The 22,856-nt window shown below is 41.0% G+C and overlaps 1 protein-coding gene across 13 annotated transcripts in view; it reads right to left on the bottom strand.

The window, feature by feature from the left end:
- Positions 1-22,856, bottom strand: part of CADPS (calcium dependent secretion activator) — a 477,475-nt gene that overhangs the window by 334,976 nt on the left and 119,643 nt on the right. For all 13 annotated transcript variants that reach the window (XM_049642654.1, XM_049642655.1, XM_049642657.1 and 10 more), the window contains one exon: positions 20,592-20,924. In XM_049642654.1, the coding sequence (XP_049498611.1) occupies positions 20,592-20,924 (333 nt within the window). The remainder of the gene's footprint in view (positions 1-20,591; positions 20,925-22,856) is intronic.

Below are 22,856 nucleotides of genomic sequence, written 5' to 3' on the forward strand. Positions count from 1 at the left end.
AGCCAAGATAAAGAGTCCTCAGCTGACCTTTCTTTGCCTCTAATAAATTTTAGGGGGGGAAGGGTGCGGGGAGGAAGGAGCAGGCTCTACAAAAATACACACCTAAAAGATTTAAAAAACACGTGCATACCTATCTTTTCTAGAGTATGGATAGGATCATAAGCTTCTACTTATTCTCCAGAACCTTCTATATCAATGGAACATCACAACTCTTTAGCAATTGAGTTAAAAAGTTTCTTTCAGAGTCATACAAACTTGAGTTCAAATCCTGGTTTTGCTGCTGACAGCCTGTTTGACCTTGGAAAACTCAGTGAACTTCTCTCTCTCTTTTAGGCTCTTTATTAAAATGTGGGTAAAAATATCTAGTTTACAAGCTTACTGTAGGATTCGATATGATAATATATGTAAAGCACTAGGCTTAGTGCTCGGAACACGGTAAATGCTTCATATTTGGCAGGCATTAATACTGCTCAAACGGAAGTTCGGAAGATAGATCATGAGGCCTCCCTAACACAGAAGCATTCACTAGCTGGGCAGGAAATAAAACGAAGATATTTTATGCATATTTTTGGAAAGGATTAAAACTAAAAGGATTGGGGGCACCTGGGTGGCTCAGTCGGTTGGGTGTCATGATCTCATGTTGTGAGTTCGAGCCCCACGTGGGGTTCGGTGCTGACAGCTCAGAGACTGGAGCCTGCTTCAGATCCTGTGTCTCCCTCGCTCTCTGCCTCTCCCCCACTCACGCTTTGTCTCTGTCTCTCAAAAATGAATAAACGTTAAAAAAAGTAAAAAAAAAAAAACCCAAAAACTAAAAGGGTTAACAAAATTTAATCTGTAAACTCTACTCCACTACCCACCATTTCTGCTAACGGTAGGTCTGAATCACCAAAGAGTGAAGAAGGCTCTGTGCTGCAGGAAGAAGGTAAGTTCAGATCATTACCACGGGGAGGCTGGGCTGGTGAACCATGTCAGGAGACTTGTAAAAAAAATCTTTACTTGCAAAGCCGTGTTAGATGGTTTGTAAAAGCTTCCATCATTCAGTGCAAAGTGGCAAAAGTAGAAAATACTACTTCTGTGTCTCTTTTTCTGAGAGTACACCTCTTTAACGCCTCTGATTACAATTTTGTGGTTCAGTGCTTATGAGAAGACTTTGAATAGATGAGCGTATTTGATTCCATCTTGGCAACTTAAGGAAAAGATCGCTAAAATGTCTAGAGCAGTTTGGAAGGCGGACTTCATACCTAGTTCCCTGTTCTTCAGATGCAAGAGAGCCACTCTCAATTTCAACTTTCCATAGCAGTTAGTCTCTCAATAACAGCAGGTGCAGGTAAACAGAAACATCTGCCACGTAATCTAGGAAGGACTGATACAGAAGTAAGAATTGTCTGATACCCTCATCATGACAAATCATTGCTCTGGAACAATTGCTGCTCTGGGAAACTAAATACTGCTATCTGTCTCTGTGCCCTTTACATCTTTAATCCCCTCTAATTTTGCCCCTACTAATGTAATAGAACGTCTCATATGATCTACACATCTTGACCTCTGACAATACCCCACAAATGCTGAAATTAAAGTAAACTGGCAAGTAAATCCATTGAAACCAGCAGCCCAACAAATAGCTAAAGATAGTTAAAGGCAGTACATGATTTTAGAAAGGCAAGATTTAATTTATGTACCTCTTCCTTCAACCCTGTGATTGGAGAGAAAGGTTGAGTGTGACCCAAGGGAAAGTTCATGGCTAGAGAACCTCAGGTGAAATCCCCACTATAAAATAGGAGTATTAGTGGATTGGTATTAGTGGATTCAGATCTCAGATTGCAATGCCTGTTCCATTGTTGTACTGTGCCTAACCAGAAAAAAAGAAAAACACCAAACACATACTTTTATGGAAAATGGGCATTTAGCCCCAGCAGGCCAGCAATGCCTTGTCCTTTGCAATAAGTGATTTAGTCAATATTTAGTTGAACATTTACTGTGTGCCAAGCATTGTGACAAGTGTTAGCCCTATAGTAGTGAAAGCTCTTTTTTTTTTTTAATGTTTATTTATTTGTTTTGAGAGAGAGAGAAAGCATGTGAGTAGGGGAGAGGCAGAGAGAGAGAGGGAGAGAGAGAAACCCAAGCAGGCTCCACACTGTCAGCACAGAGCCGGATGTGGAGCTCCAACTCATGAACTGTGAGATATAACCTGAGCTGAAATCAAAAGTCAGCCACTTAACTGACTGAGCCACCTACGTGCCCCCTGTAGTCCTTGCTCTTAACGAGGTAGTCTGATAGTCAATAAAAGACTAAGTATCCAAGGTAATTTCAGATTGTATTTAGTTCTAGGATGGTAATTAACAAGGCACTGTTACAAAAAACAAAGCAAGGAAAAGTCTATTACAGGCAGAATAATGAGGGAAAGCATGTCTTAAAAAAACTTACATTTAAATTGACACTTGAAAGGGCGCCTGGGTGGCTCAGTCAGTTGAGCATCTGACTCTTGATTTTGGCTCAGGTCATGATCCCAGTATGGTGCGATCGAGCTCTCTCCCTCTCTCTCCCTCTCTCTCCCTCTCTCCCTCTCTCTCCCTCTCCCTCCCTCCCTCCCTCCGCCCTTCTCCCCATCCCATGCTTTCTCTCTAAAATAAAATGAACATAAAAATAAATTTAAAAAAATAAACTGACACTTGAAGGAGTCCCTCATGTAAAGAAACCTGGGATGAGGGAAGAACACTGTAGCAGAAACTCTATGATGACACCCAGGGAGTCACATAGTCTCTTCCCTTGAGTGTGGGGAGAACCTGTGACTTTCTTCTAATAGCACATAACAAGAGGGAAGAGATTTTGCAGATGTAATTAAAGTTGTTAATCAATTGACTTTAACAGAAAAGAGTGAATATCCTCAGTGGGTCTGACTTAATTAGATAATCCTTTATTTTTATAGGATATTTTATTTAATTAACTTGTTTATTTAAAGTAATCTTGGGGCACCTGGGTGGCTCAGTTGGTTGAGCATCCAACATTGGTTCAGGTCATGATGTTGCAGTTCATGAATTTGAGCCCCACATCGTGCTTGCTGCTGTCAGTGTAGACCCCACTTCGGATCCTGTCTCCCTCTCTATCTGCCCCTCACCCATGTTGTCTCTTTCCCCCTCAAAAATAAATAAGCAATAGAAAAAAAAAAAGCTCTCCTCTCTGTAAATACATACATACATACACCCAATGTGGGACTGGAACTCACGATTCTGAGATCAAGAGTCACATGTTCCAACAACTGAACCAGCCAGGCTTCCCCCCAGATGATCCTTTTAAAAGAGCGTCTTGGGGCGCCTAAGTGGCTCAGTCAATTAAGAATCCATTTTGGCTCAGGTCATAATCTCACAATTCATGGGTCTGAGCCCTGTGCCAGGCTCTGTGCTGACAGCTCAGAGCCTGAAGCCTGCTTCAGATTCTGTGTCTCCCTCTCTCTCTGTATCTCCCCCACTTGTGCCCATTCTCTCTCAAAAAAAATAAACATTAAAAAAAAAAAAAGAGGGTCTAGAAATATTAGACCTGAAGCACCAGAGACTCTGTCTCTGTGCTGCTGGCTTTGTGGAGTCTTAGAGTTGCAAGGATATGAGTTATGCCAACAACATGAGGGAGCTTGGAAGCAGATCCTTATCTGTTGAGCCTACAGATGAGAACACAGCCTAGTCAGAGCCATAATTCAAACCTCCGAGTCCCTAGCAAACAACCCAGCTATGTTGTGCCTAGACTTCTGACTCACAAAAACTGTGAGATAATAAATGGATATTTTCTTCAGCCACGATATCTGGGGTAATTTGTTACATAGCAATATAATGGAAACAAATACAATAAGTAGGATAACACCTATAAAGTCCTTGGGAGGTGTGTTTAATTTTTTTTTAGTGTTTATTTATTTTTGAGAGAGAGAGAGACAAAGACAGAGCGCAAGTGGGGGAGGGGCAGAGAGAGAGGGGACACAGAATCCAGAGCAGGTTTCAGGCTCTGAGCTGTCAGCACAGAGCTCAATGCGGGGCTCGAACCCATGAACTGTGAGATCATGACCTGAGCCAAAGGTGAACGCTTAACTGAGTCACCCAGGTGCCTCCTGAGGTGTACTTGGTAAGCAGGGAGGAAGATAGTCAGGAGCCATTGTATGACAAAGTAGGAAAGTTTAGGATTTACGGCCAGCATCTAACTTGCTGTGTCTAATGCATGGTAAGTGCTTCAAACATCTGTCAAATGAACGAATGAATGAATGATGAAAGTAAGTTGCTAAGTAACAGTGTTAAATACTAGACTGCCATTGCCACCCCCCTCAGATTTCAAAACATTTCTTCCGTAGATATATATTAAAAGGCCATTATGTACAAAGAATCGTACTGGTGTTAGAAAGCCAAGAAACAGATTAAGAAATAGAGCCTGGCCCAAGAAGCAAATACTTAGCTAACAGATCTACTAGAAACTTCTGGATTAGGTAAAAGCTATGTACTTATATATAGATTAAAGGTTCCATAAGGAGGTATGGATAAAACCCAGTAATCTGGGTCACAACTGAAAGCTTAATAATTTGAGGTTTCTCTTCAGAGTCTAATAAACTATCTGAAAAGCTGCCAAGTGCTAATCAAGTCTAAGGGAAATAGCTCGGTAATAAGATGACCACATCATCAAAGGCCATATTGAAGATGGTTTGGAGAGAAGGAAATGAAATGTTAAGAAAATCAGTACTTCAGCAATGATGGGGAATTTACATATTGAAAATGGGGAATTCAGTATTGAAAACGCAAAGGTGTTTATGGATCAGAACACCATATTCGTGTGTTTCCAGTCAACGCTTCCAGATTACATGAGAAAGTCCAGAAATTCAGAGAAGATAAATGAAGAGAACACTGTCGTCTTCTGTTAGCTGCATACCCGTTATCCCTGCTGGCCATTAGGCACAAGTGATGGCTGAGTGAAGGCTAAAGTCACATGCTGATATTTCCAGGAGCCTCGGATGTCATTAGTAACAGCACAACCGGAAATACCTTTCTCCAAAAGCCGAATTGAAACAGGAGGAAACAACTGACTTCCTTAATCATACTCCCCCATGAGTAAAAATTAGCTGGGTTCTTCAAGAAGAGCTCATTTGCATTTGAAAATATATGAACATACAGACCTCCCTCCTCCCAAAAAGCACCTCAGGACTGTTTTTCAAGGGAAAACACCCACATGCTTTAGAATGAAGCAATTAAGGATAACTCATATGGTTAAGCAGAGGGGTAGGTAGGAAGCAGCAGACATCTGGTCCAACTGGACATCAAACCAACTCCAGATTTGGAGGCCACTAAAGAGAAAGGGGGAGAACTGGTGCTTTGCCTTTTTAAAACTTTTTAAATACCACACCACCACCACCACCACCACCACCATCCTCTTTGCATTTTATGAAGGCAGAAAGCGGGTCTGTCTTAGTCTCATTTGTCAACGATGCAACCCAATCTCAAAAGATGTTACCCTACTGTTAAAGTTAGGCTTCGAATTCAACTCAAATGTTCAAATAGCTGCATAATTGTCTGCTTCCTCTCAAGAGTCTAGGGTAATAAAAACAACACAGATTTCATAACACAAGTTTCCAATTATTTCACATTGATTATTAGATTGACTATGAGCAAACTCTTCCATGAGATAGAACGGTGTATTCTCAAATACACAAAACAGACTTTAAAAATTCATGCCACAAATATGGAAGCATTTGTTAACCCTCTCTGGGCTTCTTTTTAATGTTTTTCTAGACATGGTTCATGTCACAACAGACAACTGATACGTAACTGATATAATCACTCTTTGACAAACGTCCTTTCTCATTTGAGATGGAAGCTTCACTTACTGGCAGAAAGTCATAGAGATCACGGGAACCTTCAGAAAGTGGTACCAGAAATCAGATCACAGCTTCTACTAGAATGTGATATTCATAAGAAGAAAACACTGCACGTTTCTGATTTTGGAAGCACCGGGGAATTGCTTTGCCTCATAAGGAGAAGGAGGTCCAGACAATACAAAACAAAACAAGAAACAGTTTAAGCAGAGCACAGTGAGAAAGTAAGCCGTATCATTATTACTTGTGCATCTTTGCTCCTGTGAGTTGAAAGACTTTTGAAGAGCTGAGTGGACTCTGTGAGAAAGTAAGTGAGTGAATCTATAATTTCTGAAATCTGATTGCAGGGCGTGGGAACACTTCATGTGAAAGCTGTTCTGGTCAGTCTGAGGCTATTTCCAGGGATGGCGTCAGAAAGTTCCATCCACCCAGCCTCAGCATATTAGGGCTCTGGTCGCCCCAGCCAGGCCTCCCACTCACTGGTAGTCACTCACTGGTGGTGTGACATGACATAAGAGGACCAACTGATGAAGAGCTTCTATTTTAAGGGTTATGTTTCGCTTTAAGGCATATTGTTTAACAAAAAGAATAACTAGAACATAAAAGCTGGGATGTCGAATATATCACTTCTAAAGATAAGGACAGGTTAAAAACGTAAGTTAAGAATCAGTTTAATTAGAAATATTAAATAATCAGGGATGCCTGGGTGGCTCAGTTGGGTGAGTGTCCGACTTCAGCTCAGGTTATGATCTCACGGTTCATGAGTTCGAGTCCCGTGTCGGGCTCTGTGCTGACAGCTCAGAGCCTGGAGCCTGCTTCGGATTCTGTGTCTCCCTCCCTCTCTGCTCCTCCCCTGCTCATTCTCTGTCTCTCTCTCTCTCTCTCCTTCAAACATAAATTAAAAAACATTAAAAAATTAAAAAAATATTAAATAATCATACGGGTAGTGCTTGGAAATGGTAAAAATCATAAAGGTAGTAGAATAATGGCTGCAATCTAGAAAACAATGCAGAAGATAATTTTCTCCCTATCCTATGGTTTTCCTAGCTTCCTGGTTGAGATATTTGCCATTTGCTTCTATTGACAAAACACCTATAATGTTTAGGGAAGAAAATTTGGAAACACAGAGGAGCACATATGAAAACCTTAAAAATCAACCATAATGCTATCTCTAAAGATCAGCATGGTTAAGATATTGTTTTTTGCCCATCAATTACTTTTTCCATGAAAAAAGAGAGTATGCCTTCATACTGTTTCCTTGCCTGACTTTCCAGTTAGCAATATCTAGTGTACCTTTTCCCACATAGTAAGATTTCTCCTTCAACAGCTCTTTTATTGGCTAACGAGTATTCTCTCATATGGCTAAATCAATATCTAATTAGTTAATCTACTGTTGGGAATTAGTTTCCAGTTTTTCACTGTTATATGGAACTCTGCAGTGAACATCCTTGGGCTTCATTCGTTTGTACACATCTCTGAGTATTTACACATAACATATTGCTAGAGGTAGAGCCTTGACATTAAAAGGTTTGCCCATTGCCCTGGGCAACTCAGTTGGTTGAGTCCGTCCAACTTTGGCTCAGGTCACGATTTCACGGTTCATGAGTTCAAGCACAGCATCAGGCTCTTTGCTGCCAGCACAGAGCTCACTTCAGATCCTCTGTCCCCACTCTCTGCCCCTCCCTTGCTTGTACTCTCTCAAAAATGAACATTTAAAGAAAAAGATTTGCCCATTATAAAGCTGCTGTACTGTAAATTAACAGATTACAGAAAAATTTGCAATAATCAATTATTCCAACAGTAAGTTCTGAGAATACCCATTCCTATATCATCTGCAGTGTATTACCACTACCAATGTTAACTTTAAAAAATGCTTTTAGGGGCGCCTGGGTGGCTCAGTCGGTTAAGCGTCCGACTTCAGCTCAGGTCACGATCTCACAGTCGGTGAGTTCAAGCCCCGCGTCGGGCTCTGGGCTGATGGCTCAGAGCCTGGAGCCTGCTTCCGATTCTGTGTCTCCCTCTCTCTCTGCCCCTCCCCCGTTCATGCTCTGTCTCTCTCTGTCTCAAAAATAAATAAACATTAAAAAATTAAAAAAAAATGCTTTTATTGTTTACCAATAACTTATATAACTCAGATTACTGAAGATATGGAATTTAAAAATCATCATGTGTTTAGAATTAATTCATACTTTTTCTTTCGTGAATCACCTGTATATGCTCTTCGTCCTAATTTCTACTAATGTGAACCATGAAGCAATAATCAACTGTACTGTCTGAATAGGAGGGTAGAACATAATATCACAAGCCTGAGGGGCGCCTGGGTGGCTCTGTCAGTTAAGTGTCTGACTTCGACTCAGGTCATGATCTCATGGTTCATGAGTTAGAGCCCTGCGTTGGGCTCTGTGCTGACAGCTCAAAGCCTGGAGCCTGCCTCAGATTCTGTGTCTCCCTCTCTCTTCCTTCCCCCACTTGAGCTCTGTCTCTCTCTCTCTCTCAAAAATAAATAAATGTTAAAAAAATATATATTACATGCCTTAAATATTCTGTCCTAAGAAGCACTTTCCTTTACATTTCCTATAATTCTCTTTTAGCTGGGGGTGGGGGGAGGGGGCAATTATTAGTCTTGGGTGAGAAGACATTATTCTTTTATAATGTAAAAGAATTTTAATCTAAAATAGGACTGGAGGACATAAAATGGAAAATCTCACTCACGTACTTTTAGGAAAATAAAACTTAAGGCCTGGGAGAATGATTTCTTGTAAATGCCTGATTTACAGAAAACTGATAATATTGGAACTTTCTTAAATGATCAGGGATTGGTCAGGGTTTACCTCATTTCAATCTTGGGAAGTTTTGCTTATGGTTTCCAGACGCATAAAAATGAAATTATGGGTTGGTCTCACAAAATAAGCTGAATTGAGCTCTGTATGACTGGATTGGTTTTGTCTGCTCAAGAACTTTCCAGAGCTGGTCTCCAGTTGTTTTTTAATTTTAATAGACTAACTAGACTCCCTGTTCTTTACATTCCCTGCTCATAAATACAGCCCATCTCAAACCCTCAGTGGACTCATCAACAGCTTGGTACAGTTCGCACATCTTGAATTGCAATTCCTCTACTGTTCCTGAATAAACTTTTGACAATTTTGAGCTTGCCTCAGTGTACCTCTTCATTTAGGTCAAGATTTCTTGACATCAGAAGTGGCATCAGAAGGAGATAACCCCTGAAGGATGACAACCTTCAGAGTCAAGCAAGCCACAATGAGCCTCCTGAGCTCACTGCTTCCATGAGTCACTGTCTACTTTCAGTTTGGTGAATTCTTTTGGATTCTGAGCTCCCTCCCCTTGGTGGAGCTTTCTGATTCAAGCTCTGTGTAAAGGCATTTTAAGTATTTAAAGTACCTATTTGAAGTACGCTAAAATTTTGGTAAAATTCCATTTAAAGTTTTGAGAGAAAGAAAAATGGAGTCATACTGGTGGGCATGGGTAGAACAATAAATGCTACAACAACACTCACCACCTCCTTATGAGAGACCAGTCCCCAGAGCAAGAGCCCCGCCCGAGAGGGTAAGTTGGTCACAGAGGGCCATAGTGACATTAGCTTGTCTCTCAACTGCAAGATAATTTCTATACAACAAGGGACACCTGGTCACCAGTTAGAAAATTAGAGGAAAGGGTGTCTGCCAGGAAAAACAAAAATGCATCTCATGAAAGGCACACGGTAAACCAAAACACCACATCCAACCCTGAAACATACCCATCAGGCTGTTTAGTGATTTTTCTTTGGCTCTCAGGAAAACCACTAAGTTGTGGGATCCCAATCATCTAAATGTTCTAAGGGTGGCCTTCCCTCAGGGCCTGCAGCTGGTTTTATGTTAAAAAACTATGGTCTCTCCTCGTGTCCTTTTTTGACTGAATGGACCACCTCACTAAGGATAATGTAGAACTTCAATGGCTATTACGGGGAACCTTCAGTCTCCCCAGACTCGTTTTTCTCTGGACTAAATTAGAAGTCCATGGCAAGAGAACAAACAATCTGAACGGGATAGCTATTTTAATTGGTACCTAGAGGCTCTAAAAGTATTTGGGGTTCTAAAATTACCTGTCTACAAAATACTACTTTTAAGTTAACTGAAGTAAACAAGCAGTAAGAGCAAATGAAGAAGCATCTGAAGTCTCTCCCTCGCGGCAGCAGTGAGGTCTCTCCTAACGCCACTGCTCCAGCTCTGCTATACCCACCTTTGCCCTCTTATAACCCCTTCTTTTATCCCAACTCCCCTTCTTCTCTAGTGCTGAAACCTTGCCAACTGAGCCTGTTAAAACTCCCCCTTTCAGAATCAGAACTTCTGAGGATCCTGCTACATTATTAATTTCTTATGTCCCATGCACTAAAGCTGAACTTAGAGCTACAGTAACAGATTTTCTCAATGTGAGTGAGGATCCTCATAGATTGGCTGAAGAATTCAATACTGTCGTTCAAAATGATCCGCCTGATGTCTCCAATCTTTATCAATTAGTCTATATGTTTGTTGGAGAAGGTCAAGCCCAGCATTGGATGAAAGCTGCTAACTGAGAAAGCCGCAAACCACCTTTAGAATTCCAAATAAGTCAACCACCAGCTCTTTTACATGACCAAGCTTGTGTCATAGTTAAAAGGCTGCATCTGGCCATTCTGAGGGCTTTCCCTAAATTGGGAGACTGCAACAAATTCAGGCATGTACCCAAAAGTCTGATGAATCCATTCATGATTACTATAGCATACTCCAAATTTTTGTAAAAGCAAATTCTGGACACCCTATAGACATTCAAGCTACCACAGTAGCCTTTAATTCAATGTTTATAAGTGATTTAAACAGAGACCTATCTCTGTTCGTCAAGACAACCCATACCAACCTTGATCTTGTCAATCTAGCTAATCAGCTAGCCCACATCCTAGAAGATGATTCCCAAAGAAGGGTAACTAAAATTTTAAATCCCCACCTTCATCAGATGAAATCTCCCAAGCAAATTCTGACTGGACTATGTCATTATCATAAAAAAAACAAAACAAACAAACAAAAAAAAAACAGCAATCAGAGAAAGGACTGCTACAAATTAAAAAAGATTCAGATGATGAATCTTTCCAAGAGCCAAGGGTCAGACTCATCCCCAGGATGAGGCTCTAAGGAAACCCAGGGACTGTTTGTCATTCTGGAAACTACTCTCCAGAATGAGGATGAAACTCTTATAATATTAACCGACACAAGAACTACTCTATCACAGTGCCCAACCCCATTGCAATTAAACAATTCCCCCTTGGAGTAATACATTCATTCAAGTAAGGGGAGCCTCAAATAAACCACAGTGTGTTCCTACTTACAAACATATACACTTCTGCTTGGGACATTTGCAAGATAAACTTCCATTTCTCCTCAGTGAATCAGCTCACATCCAGTTATTAGGGCAAGGGTTTCTTAGAAAAGTATTGCATTACCATTTCCTTTTCTGGAAAGGGAGAAGATAACTCTTGAGTTAGACTCCTCTGAATTTAAATCCACTGAATTTAATCTTCAAGAAAATCCAAACCCTATTACTTTCACAAGTACTTTACCAACAAGGGAAGATCAAACTTCAGGCTCATCCCCATTATTAGGTTTAGTACCCTGCTCTACAGGCAAAATCCTCTAAGGACACATGCAGAATTCATGGTGCCCCAAATTAAGATCCAAATTGATGCCACAAAACCTCTCCCCAGAATCAGTCAACACCCTATGAACAAAGAAGTTTATAGGGCAATAGATGTACCATGGAAGATTATAAAGCACAGGTATTTCTTATCCCCTTGCAATCCTAATACCCCTCTCTTACCTGTAAGAAAACCTAGTGGTCAAGGATGGAAATTTGTCCAAGATTTCTGAGCAATAAATAACATTGTTATTCCTCACCATCTTGTCATTCCTAATCCCCAGAGTTACTGGCATCTATCCCTACTGAAAGCAAATTTTTCATCGTAATCGGCCTATGCAGTGCATTCTTTAGCATTCCAGTTGATAAGGCTAACAAATATCTTTTTGTCTTTACCAAAAAGGACAGTATACCTGGATAGTAATGCCTCAAGATTTTATTGAGAGTCCTTACTTCCCACAAATTTTTGAAGCTGACCTATTTGATACAAAGTTTTGTAGATGCCTTACCTTACTACAATAGATAGATGAATTAGTTCTCTGCTCGCCCTGCTAAGCCTCCTCACAAAAAGACAGTATGCACCTGTTAAAACTCTTAACAATTAAGGGACACAAAGTCTCAAAGGAAAAGTTGCCATTTGTTCAAACTCGAGTCTGATAGTTAGGGTATTTAGTCTCAAAAGAACGGTTACATCTAGATCCTAATAGATTTCATGGCATCTTGAGGTTCCCCAAACGTAAAGCCAAATGTCAATGACAGGTTTCCTTGTGACAGTTGGTTATTTTTGGAACTGGATTCTAAACTTGTCTATAATGGCCCAGCACCTATGTCTTATTAAAAACCACTAAACCTGACCCCATTATCTGGGGAAACCAAGTTGACATGGCCTTTAAAACTCTGAAGAAAAACTTAGTAAATCTACTCGCCCTTGGTCATCCAGACTATTAGCTACATTTTTTCCTTTTTGTATATAAAAAAGAAGGAAATGCATTCATAATACTTAGCCCAGAACATGGGAGCTAATAACCAACGTTTGAGTTACTGCAGCCAACAATTAGATCCCGTGGCCTGAGGTTACTTATGCCTGATGACTTTGGACTGGCTTTCTAGTTAAGGCCACTGAAGAAACAGTCATGGGGTTTGTCCTTTACCATCTTTGTACCTCATGCTGTCGAAGCTCTCTTAAGCTCACACTGCACCCAACACCTTTCAGCAAGCCATCTTCTTAGGAAATTCTCTTGCTAACTACCCCTCATATCACTCTTATTCATTGTAATAATTTCAACAGTGCTACCCTTCTACCTTCTTCCATAAATGAAACCCCGCCCATGCTGTTTGACTTTGATGGACTACCTATGAACTTCTTGTGATAACTTGTAAGAAACCCCCTCAACCAATGTTGACTTCTCATGATTTATTGATGGCTCTTACCTGAAAAATGAAAATGGTCAACATTGTTCTGGATATGCAATATCAAATCCTTTTGAAGCCACTGAGGCCGCTCACTTCCTTTTGGCCACATTAGCCCAAGAAACTAAATGATATGCTCTTACTCAAGTATATATTCTTGCTAAAGGTAGAGCCACAAACATCTATACTGATAGTCAATATGCCTTTGGAGTAGCCCATGATTTTGGAATGCGATGGAAATGAGGTTTCCTTACTTTCAGGGGAGACAAAATTTAAAATGGTCCTTATGCCCAAAATTTATTATATGCTAGGCTTTTGCCAGCAGTTCTAGATATTATTAACGTCTTTAGGCATTCTAAGCCTGACTCCCAGGAAGCCAAAGGAAACCACCTCATTGATGTCTCCACAAAAAAAACAAAAACAAAAATAAAAACAAAACATAACAAAAAACCCAACCAACCAACCAACCAAACAACTAAAAAATGCTGCTTTTTGGGATTCATGGAGCAAACCTGTTATGGTCCAGAAAACAACTCACCCTCAGGCTGGCTAAAGAAAATTGAGCAGCAAAATACAACAATTGGACCCCGAATAGGAAAAACAAAATTGGAGATCTAAAGGCTGTTGGTATCATGAAGAAAAGGAAGTCTGGTTCAGACCCAACAACAAACTGTTACTGCCAGAAATTTTAAAATTTCCATTTTTAACTACCGTACATGAATTAAATCATTGGCCAACTGTGAAAATAACATTCATGAATCAATACTGTTGGGGAAACATTGGCAACACCACAAAAAGTACCTCTTGTGACTGCTCCACCTGTCCTAAGTTTAACCCAGGGAAGCCTATCCAGATTGCCCCTTAACATTTTAATTTACCCAGTGAACCATCTGAGGTTTGGCAAAGATTTCACACAATTGCCCCCATCTCATGGCTGTAATTACATCCTAGTAACGGTTTACATGTTTTCACAATGGACTGAAGCTTTCCCATGTAGACAGGTAACGCCCTCTTCTGTACCTGAAGTTCCATTAGAAAAGACTATTCCCACTTGGGGAACATCCCTTGTACTTCACAGAGATTAGGGAACCCCCTGTACTGGTCAAATCCTTCAACAAGCCATTCTGCTTGGCCAGTTCTGTAGCACTTTCACCGTGCTTACTATCCTCAGTCTTCGGGATTGGTTGAATGTACAAATGGATTTATTAAGACTTAGCTTAATTGACATCTTCCAAGTACTCTGGCCAAAAGCGTTACCATTGGTTCTTCTAAATCTTAGACCAATTACCATTGGGATACATAACCTTTTTTGCCTTTTGAAATAATTACAGGGCAGTTGATACATTTAGGCCTTGCTTATTTTGCCCCCAATAAATAAATAAAGGGCGATATACTTCAATTTTGCAAAGGCCCAATGAAGTCTATAAAAAAGTAATCATGCTCTGATAGAACAAACCTTTCCACAGTGCTCCCAGGAGATGAAAACATCAAGCATCACACATAACAGCCTAGAGAGTTCATCTATTGGAAAATACATCTCCAAAAAGACTTTCTTCAACCTTGCTGGAAAGGTTCCTCACAGCCTGGCTGCACAGGCTGCTAATCCTGTGCAGCCAAATTCAAGGAATAGACTCCTGGATACAAGTCTCACATCTAAGCAAAGCCCCCAAACTTGAATGGACCCATGCCCCAAATAGTGACCTAAAACTGAAGATTTATAGTCACTAAAGTATCTGATATCTAAAGTAGATAGCTTACCCAAGATATCTGCACCAGGCCTCTCTCTTCTCACTCTATATTTAGTTGAACCATGTCATTCAGACTTTCAGTTATCCTTTCCCTAGTTTTTCTAACATTATTTCCTTTAGCTTTAAACATCCTTTTACCCCACTTCAAAAGACTCTTTGATTCTGCTAACCTAATTGATTGTTGGATTTGAGCCAGAGCAAATATACTCACGATGAACCTGAATTGTTGGCCTGACCACCATCTTTAGAAGGATGGCAAAACCTAGTTGCTAAGGATATCGGATTTTCCTTTGATACTTGTGAAACCACACATGTCCTCCCTTTCAGAAAACTGGCACCAAATATTAAGGCTTTCCTTCAAGTACTCCCTAATCATAATGGAATATGCCTCACTCAGGTTTGGACGCTTACCCAAAATCATTATGTTTTGAAAATTTAATGATGGGAATGGCAAAACTCTTAGATAGCTCCCACTAAATATTTGTAACTATACTATTTTATATAATCCAGGTGAACATGAATTCACTCCCATAGGAATCTAGAAGACTGTATCACCTTAATGTATCTTTGTAGTGGGGCAATGAAAACTAATAATACTAGAAAATGAGAAACTGATGTACTCCCACTCATTGGGACTTAACTGGGAATTAACAAAAAACAAATGTGGGGAATGGAGGAAATTTAATTCAACTTATTTTTCTCCTAGAAATCTTCTGCATCTCTACCAAAATCTTACCTATACTAGAACAGCTCTCTCGTTACTTCAGATCTACAAAAATATAAGGTGCTCACGTAGTCATTCCCACAATGCTAGTGAATCAGATTATAGTGTGCTCTGAATAAGTGATTATATTTCTGATCATGAGATCCCCTCTTTTATTCCAGCTAAAAATATCTGGGCAAAGAGACCCAACTGTGCCTTAGAAGACACTGGGTATTTCTTTTGATGCGGAAGAAACATGTACCCTACACTTCCATTTATTTATTTATTTATTTATTTATTTATTTATTTATTTGATGTTATTAATAGGTCTAATTTAATGCTAAACTTTAAACTTTCCCTGGAAGCAAAGTTCTCTGAATGCTTCATTCCCCCCTCTCCAAACTGTTGTATAGAAAAACAAGATCTCAAGGAAGAACACAATACTGATCTGAACATTCAGTGTATATAGCTTTAGAACATGAAAACATTTATGGTTTTTAAAATATGTTATCTCTTGCCTGGTAAAATTTTCTTAGACTACATTACCCAACAGCAACCTGTGACTAAAATTTGTCTTTCTCTCAGAGTGGCTTATTTCACTTATTTCACTCTCCAGATCCATCCATGTTTTTGCAAATGGCAAGATTTCATTCTTTTTTAAGTCTGAAATATCCCACTGCCTACACTTCCCTTTAACTGGAAGAGACGTTTGGGGATAATTGGCCTCACTTCTGACCCTGAAATTAGAAAAACTCTTCCTTTTACTGCTTATATACCTAATCTGTGGTCTTCTATCAATTTAAAAAGACATGTCAGAACTTTGAAGGTTATGATTTTGGATGGCTGGTTACATACAACTCTAGAGTAGATAGAAAGGGTTTGGTGCAGGCTTCCATCAGAACCTTTTTAGCTTAGGTTGGAGTAGCAGGCCTTGAAAAAGTAATTCACAATCTTTCTATAGTTATCTCTACCACTCTCAATGTTTTTATCTGAGCTTTTGAACATCAACAAACCCAAACAGATAGCCTAGCAGAAATAGCCCTACAAAAACTACAGAGCCCTTACCCTCTTCACTGTTCAGCAGAGAGGAACCCGTGCCCTACTTGGAGAAGAACTTTGTTTTTAGGCCAGTAAGTCAGGGAAAATAAACACAAGAACTAAAAATAATGAAGGACAATATCAAGTTGCTAGCAGTAGTTGACCAGGCTCCTGGAACTTGGGACATTTTTGATCAGCTAAATATAGCAGGTGGGGAAGCTGGTCGAGAAGTGCATTTCAGTCAATAGCTATCACTGGGCTTTTGGTCCCTAGATTAAGTTTTTAATTAAACGTCTACTCTTTGGTATCAGTCAAAAAATGCCTTATTCCCAAATGTATGTACAAAATAAAATTCTTTTCCTTTCAAAGACCTTTGCTAGAATTCAACTGACCGTGGGAACTAAACTGTCCTCCATCAGAGGGATATAGCTGAGATTTTTCATTCTCAATGTTCTTGTTGTTCAAGAGAGGCAAGTGAAATTCTATATCATCGCCCTCCTCCATGGGACAAGACCCCTGAGGATGGTCCTCCTCAGCTTAATGGGAGAAGACACCTGTGCACTACTTTCCTAAGCTCCATGGGACGTAGAATACAAGCTATCTAGTAGCCAATTACACTTAAAAAAAAAATCTGAATGACATAATTGACCAGAGGTGTTTCCTGAAAAAGATCTTGATCAAAAGGGGGAAGGGGGAAGGAATTTCAGTCTAAAATGGAACCAGAGGACATAAAATGGAAAAATCTCATGCGTGTGTCCTTAGGAAAACAACACTTAAGGACTGAGAGACTGATTTAAATACAGCCTGCTCCAAACCTTCAACAGACTCGCCTGCAGCTTCCTACAGTTTGTGTGCCCTGAGTTGCAATTTCTGTGCTATTCCTGAATACACTCATCTTTTTAACAATTTTGAGCTTGCCTCAGTTACCTCTTTGTTTAGGTCAACAGTAGTACTATATTTCTTGTCTAACTCATGGAAAACATGTTGAAATTATGAGCCTAAATCATTCATTTTTAGGGGAAAACATAGTCCTGCCACTTAACCAAAAACAGGGAGATGAGACCTGGCATGGTGACGCGTTCATTCCAATAATGCTGCTGTTTGAACAAGGACAGAAAATAAATACAATAAGCTGTTGTAATAAGAAGAAAAATTAATCCCCGGAATCATTTTGTGACTAGCAGGTTTAGGAACCCTTAACCAGCTCTGTCATTCTGAGGGTTACTCATAACTCAAGCAGGTCATTTGACAACCCATATTCTTGTGGGAGAAAAGGTGGTCCTGGCGATAGGTAGGAATACCAATTGCTTACCCCATTCTAAAAGTGCCATGTAGGGATGTAGCAATTATTTGATACAAAAAGAAAATTTTAATTTAATTTCATATTGAGATTTATTTGGTCATTTCAAAATATTTCTCGACCCAGCAAAGGAAATATCAACCTTTGGGTTGGCAATCAGCATTCTGAATTGAAGTCGACTGAGTAGAAAATAGGAACATAACGTATATATTGTATTATGAAATGATAAACAGATTCCTACTTACTAAAATATCCGGTAAGTTCTGGGTGAGCCATAATGGTTGATAACAAGACCCTATCTACCAGTTAAAATAAACTGCAATCATCCATTTATTAACTCAGTAGGCAATTATTGAGCACCTCTATGTGCCGAGAATTGTTTCATGCCAGGGTTTCATGGAAATACTAGTGAATAAGGCAAAGATGAATCACCACCCTCCTAAGTGTGAGACAGGGAATAAACAGGTAAAAATAGATGAACAAGGAATAGAAAATAGTGGTAAAAGCCAGGATAAAAATGGAACAAAGGATGAGATAGAGAGTGAATGTGAGATGTAGGCAAAAAACCCACTTTTGTTGGGATGGTCTTAGAAGAGCTCTTGGAGAACTTGACATTTAAGCTGGGGCAGTCATGGAAAGGTCTCGGCAAAAAGCATTCTAAGCTGAAGGAGAAGCAAATGCAAAGACCCAGAATCAATTTGGTGTGCTGGGGAGACAGAATGAAAGCCAGTGAGCGAGCGTGTGGGAAAAACGGGGTGAGCAAGAGTGGTTCATGCATTGCCTCAAGCCTTAGTGAAGAGCTGGGATGTCACTTTAAAGGTATTGGGGTGCTACTGGAATTCTTAAACAGAAAAGCAATGTTATCCATATAATATAATATAATATAATATAATATAATATAATATAATATAATATAATATACAATATATGTTGTTGTTTTTTTAAGAAGTCTCCAGGGGCGCCTGGGTGGCTCAGTCGGTTAAGCGGCCGACTTCGGCTCAGGTCACGATCTCGCGGTCCATGAGTTCCAGCCCCGCGTCGGGCTCAGAGCCTGGAGCCTGCTCAGAGCTCAGAGCCTGGAGCCTGCTTCAGATTCTGTGTCTCCCTCTCTCTCTGGCCCTCCCCTGTTCATGCTCTGTCTCTCTCTGTCTCCAAAATAAATAAACGTTAAAAAAAAAAAAAAAAAAAAAAAAAGGCTCCACACCTACCACAGAACCCCATGCGAGATTTGCACTCATGACCTTGAGATCAAGACCTGAGCTGAGACCAAGAATCTGACACTTTAGTGACTAAGTCACCCACGTGCCCCAGGTCCAATTTATATTTTAAAAAACTTGCTCTAGCTGGTGTGTGGTGGGCATATTATTGTGAGGTAAGAGGGGAGGCAGGGTCACCAGTTGGGTTGACACTGTGGTCATCCTATAAGAGATGCTGGTTCCTTGAACTAGAAAGTAGCCATGAGGAAGGAAAGAAGTAAGCCTCAAAATCCTGTAGTTCTTTTTTTTTTTTAATTTTTTTTAACATTTATTTATTTTTGAGAGACAGAGCATGAGAGGGGGAGGGGCAGAGAGAGAGGGAGACACACAATCCAAACCAGGCTCCAGGCTCTGAGCAGTCAGCACAGAGCCTGACACGGGGCTCGAACCCACGAACCGTGAAATCATGACCTGAGCCGAGGTCTGATGCTCAACCAACTGAACCACCCAGGCACCCTAAGATCTTGTAGTTCTTACGTTAAGTTTGTATGGCACTATTCTGATACTGTCTGTTGACTTTTTGCCTCTTCTGGTAGACTATCATATATTTTAACTGCTACCATTTATAAAGTGTCCCATGTTGCTCTCGGCTTCATACACATTGAACCCTTAGAACAAATTCATCCCAAGCTCATGGGTGAGGAGGTTCACTAACTCCCCAAGGCCACAAAACTGGTGAAGGTCATAGTAAGATTTACCTCGGTCTGTCTGATTCTGAGCAAGGCACAACTCAGCCAATACACTATAGTGTCTTAATTTAACCTATGCTAGGGGCAGAGTTAGCCCAGGGAAATTAGGGCACAACTGGGTTTCTTCAATGGTTCTTAGAAGGAGAAGGGCAGTAAAACTACCAGGAAGGGAAGCCCTAGTTTCAAGTGCCGATTCCTGGGCCCTGTCCTGAGAATGCAGAATTAGACTCTCTAGGTTTGGGGCTTGGGGATGTGAATTTGAAAAATGCTCCCAAGGGACACTTACTAAAATCTGTGGATGCTGAGAAGTATTTGTTGACTGGATAACCCCTGATCCAGAGAAAATAGAGACCCACTTTGGATGGGTCCAAGCAGAGTCTCAGCTAGCCCCCTCAAATCCACTTGGAATTCATAGTGTGACTAATATATTGTTAATGATGTGATACACTCCGGCCTTCTGGAAGCTTTCTATTTTAAATAATTACTCTTGATGATGAGGTACTAAGTTCAGTTGTCTCCCAAGCTGAGGAATCATAAGCCACTCACCTGGTAAGCATCATATACTTCAACGGCAAAACAATCTTTTTTAAAAAATTATTTTGAGCTTTCAGCTTTTTCAGGAAACACAAAGGAGTCAGTCCTTACTCCTAAAACCAACCTACCTATGAAACAGGCTGTACACAGTACGTAGGGGCCACAAGACTTTTAGGAGCTTGCAAAATGTTTTCATTTTTTTTTTTTTAAACCAGAAGATGAACATGAACATATTCTGGCCTAGATTATATTCAATTTTTACCAATGCAGTTGTAAAATATAACTTCTAATTAATTTTTTTTTTTTTTTAAATCAAGAAACGTCCCCTGAAGACAACAGTGCCTAGGGCATGCAGAAGTCATAATGTGACCCTACTCACTCATAGCGCTGGGCCCAGGTAACAAACACCTTACCTGGCATGCATTGTATAGGAGCTGATGTTCAAACTTCTTGATCCCAAGAATGTTCTGGAACATCTCGTAGAGTTGCTCCTTGCTCAAAATCAGCTCAGAGGCTGCGCTGGCTGTCATCCGGGCCTGCTGCTTCCTGGGGTCCTCTTCCCCACGGTAGATGGCATCAAACTTGGCCATCCAGGAGCTCAGCACGGTCTCCTTGCTGAGGCCATCTATCTCGGGCAGGCTGCGCACCCTTTTCTCAATGTGCTTCTTGAAGACCTCCCTGGAGTCATTGGCGGAGCAGCCCCCGCTCTGGACCATGCGGGCCACACGGTCGCTCTTCAGGAACACCTAAGCAGGAACAGGGACAAGAAACATATCAGGGACTCAGTCTCCTGGGGCTGACTGCCATCCTGGGTACCACAGAAGGGACCAGCGTGGGCTGTATCCTGCCCCACTACCTCCTAGTTGGGTGAACTCAGAGAAGTCACTTCTGTGTTTTGTTTTTGTGGCCAAATCTAGAAAACACAAATAACAAGAGTACTTACCAGGTTGTTAAAGGGATTAAATGAGACGGTAATATCACAACAGGCGGGATACGGTACACGGACTCCACACTCAAACAGCCTGGGTCCTTTCTCTGCCACCTAATGGCTGTGTTCCTCTCGTCAAGTTAACCTCTTTGTACCTCAGTTTTTTTTCATCTATAAAATGGGATAATAGTAGTCTACCTCATAGGTATTTTTTTGGTTTCATTTATTTATTTTGAGAGAGAGAGAGAGAAAGAACACAAGCAGGGGAGGGGCAGAGACAGAGGGAGAGAAATAGAATCCCAAGCAGACTCTGCACTGTTCAAGGTTAAGCCCAATGCGGGGCTTGAACTCATGAACCATGAGATCCTGACCTGAGCCGCAACAGAGAGTCAGGCACTTAACTGAGTCACCCAGGTGTCCCTGCATCATAGGTATTTTTAAGTGAGGGTTAAATGGATTAATATACGATAACCACTTTAAAAAGTGGACCAGAGTAATGCCAGATGGCTTGTTATTATGGTTATTTTTTTTTTTTTTTTACTTTTTAAATTGAACTATAGTCAACACATGATGTTACATTAGTTTCAGGCACATAACATACTGATTTGACAAGTTTCTACGTTATGCTACGCTTACCACCATGTAGTTACCATCTGTCAGCATAAACCCTGCTACCACACCACTGACTATACTCCCTATGTTCCGCTTTTTCTCTTTGGACCTACTCACCTCCTAACCGGAAGCTTGTATCTCCCACTCCCCTTCGCCCATTTTGCCCATGCGGCCCCCTCCCTCCCCTCTGGCAGCCATCCGTTTGCTCTTGGTCTGTATGGGTCCGTTTCTGCCTTTTTGTTTTGGACTTCGCATATCAGTGAAATCAGACAGTATTTGTCATGTTCTTTTTTTTTTTTTAATTTTTTTTTTTTTTAACATTTTTGACACAGAGAGAGACAGAGCACGAACAGGGGAGGGTCACAGAGAGGGAGACACAGAATCTGAAACAGGCTCCAGGTTCTGAGCGTCAGCACAGAGCCCGACGTGGGGCTCGAACTGATGGACCGCGAGATCATGACCTGAGCCGAAGTCGGACGCTTAACCTACTGAGCCACCCAGGCGCCCCAGTATTTGTCATGTTCTTTTGCACTGACTTCACGTAGCAGTAATACCCTCCGTGGTGCAGCCAACGGCAAGGCCTCATTCTTTTTAGGGCGGAGTAATGTTCTCCTGTGTCCGTGCGTGTATCCACACAAGTACCACGTTTGCTATCCATTCATTTATGGACGGACACTAGGTTGCTTCCGTACCTTAGCTGCTGTACCTAACGCTGCGCTGAACACAGGGGTGCATAGATCTTTTCCCATTAGGATTTTGTTTTCTTCCAGTAAATACCCAGGAGTGGAATTGCTGGATCGTGTGGCAATTCTGTTTTTCATTTTTTGAGGAACCCCCACCCTGTTTTCCAGAGCGGCCGCACCAATGTACATTCCCGCCAACAGTGCATGAGCTTTCCTCCTTCTCCACATCCTCACCAACTCTCGCAAGCCAGGGTGTCTCCGAGTGCTCAAGCCGGGGGTCCGAGCGGGGCTAGCAGAGCCAGCCGAGGTGAGGTTCTGGGTGAGGTTCTGGGTGGAGAGCCCGGAGGCACTCCATGCAGGGAATGACCTGGAGTCGGGCCGGAAACAAGGAGGGCGTTTCCCGGGACATAGTGCACGGGGGGGGGGTTCCTCAAAAAATGAAAAACAGAATTGCC

The sequence above is a fragment of the Panthera uncia genome, chromosome A2, assembly GCF_023721935.1.
Source record: "Panthera uncia isolate 11264 chromosome A2, Puncia_PCG_1.0, whole genome shotgun sequence".
NCBI classification, from domain to species: Eukaryota; Metazoa; Chordata; class Mammalia; order Carnivora; family Felidae; genus Panthera; species Panthera uncia.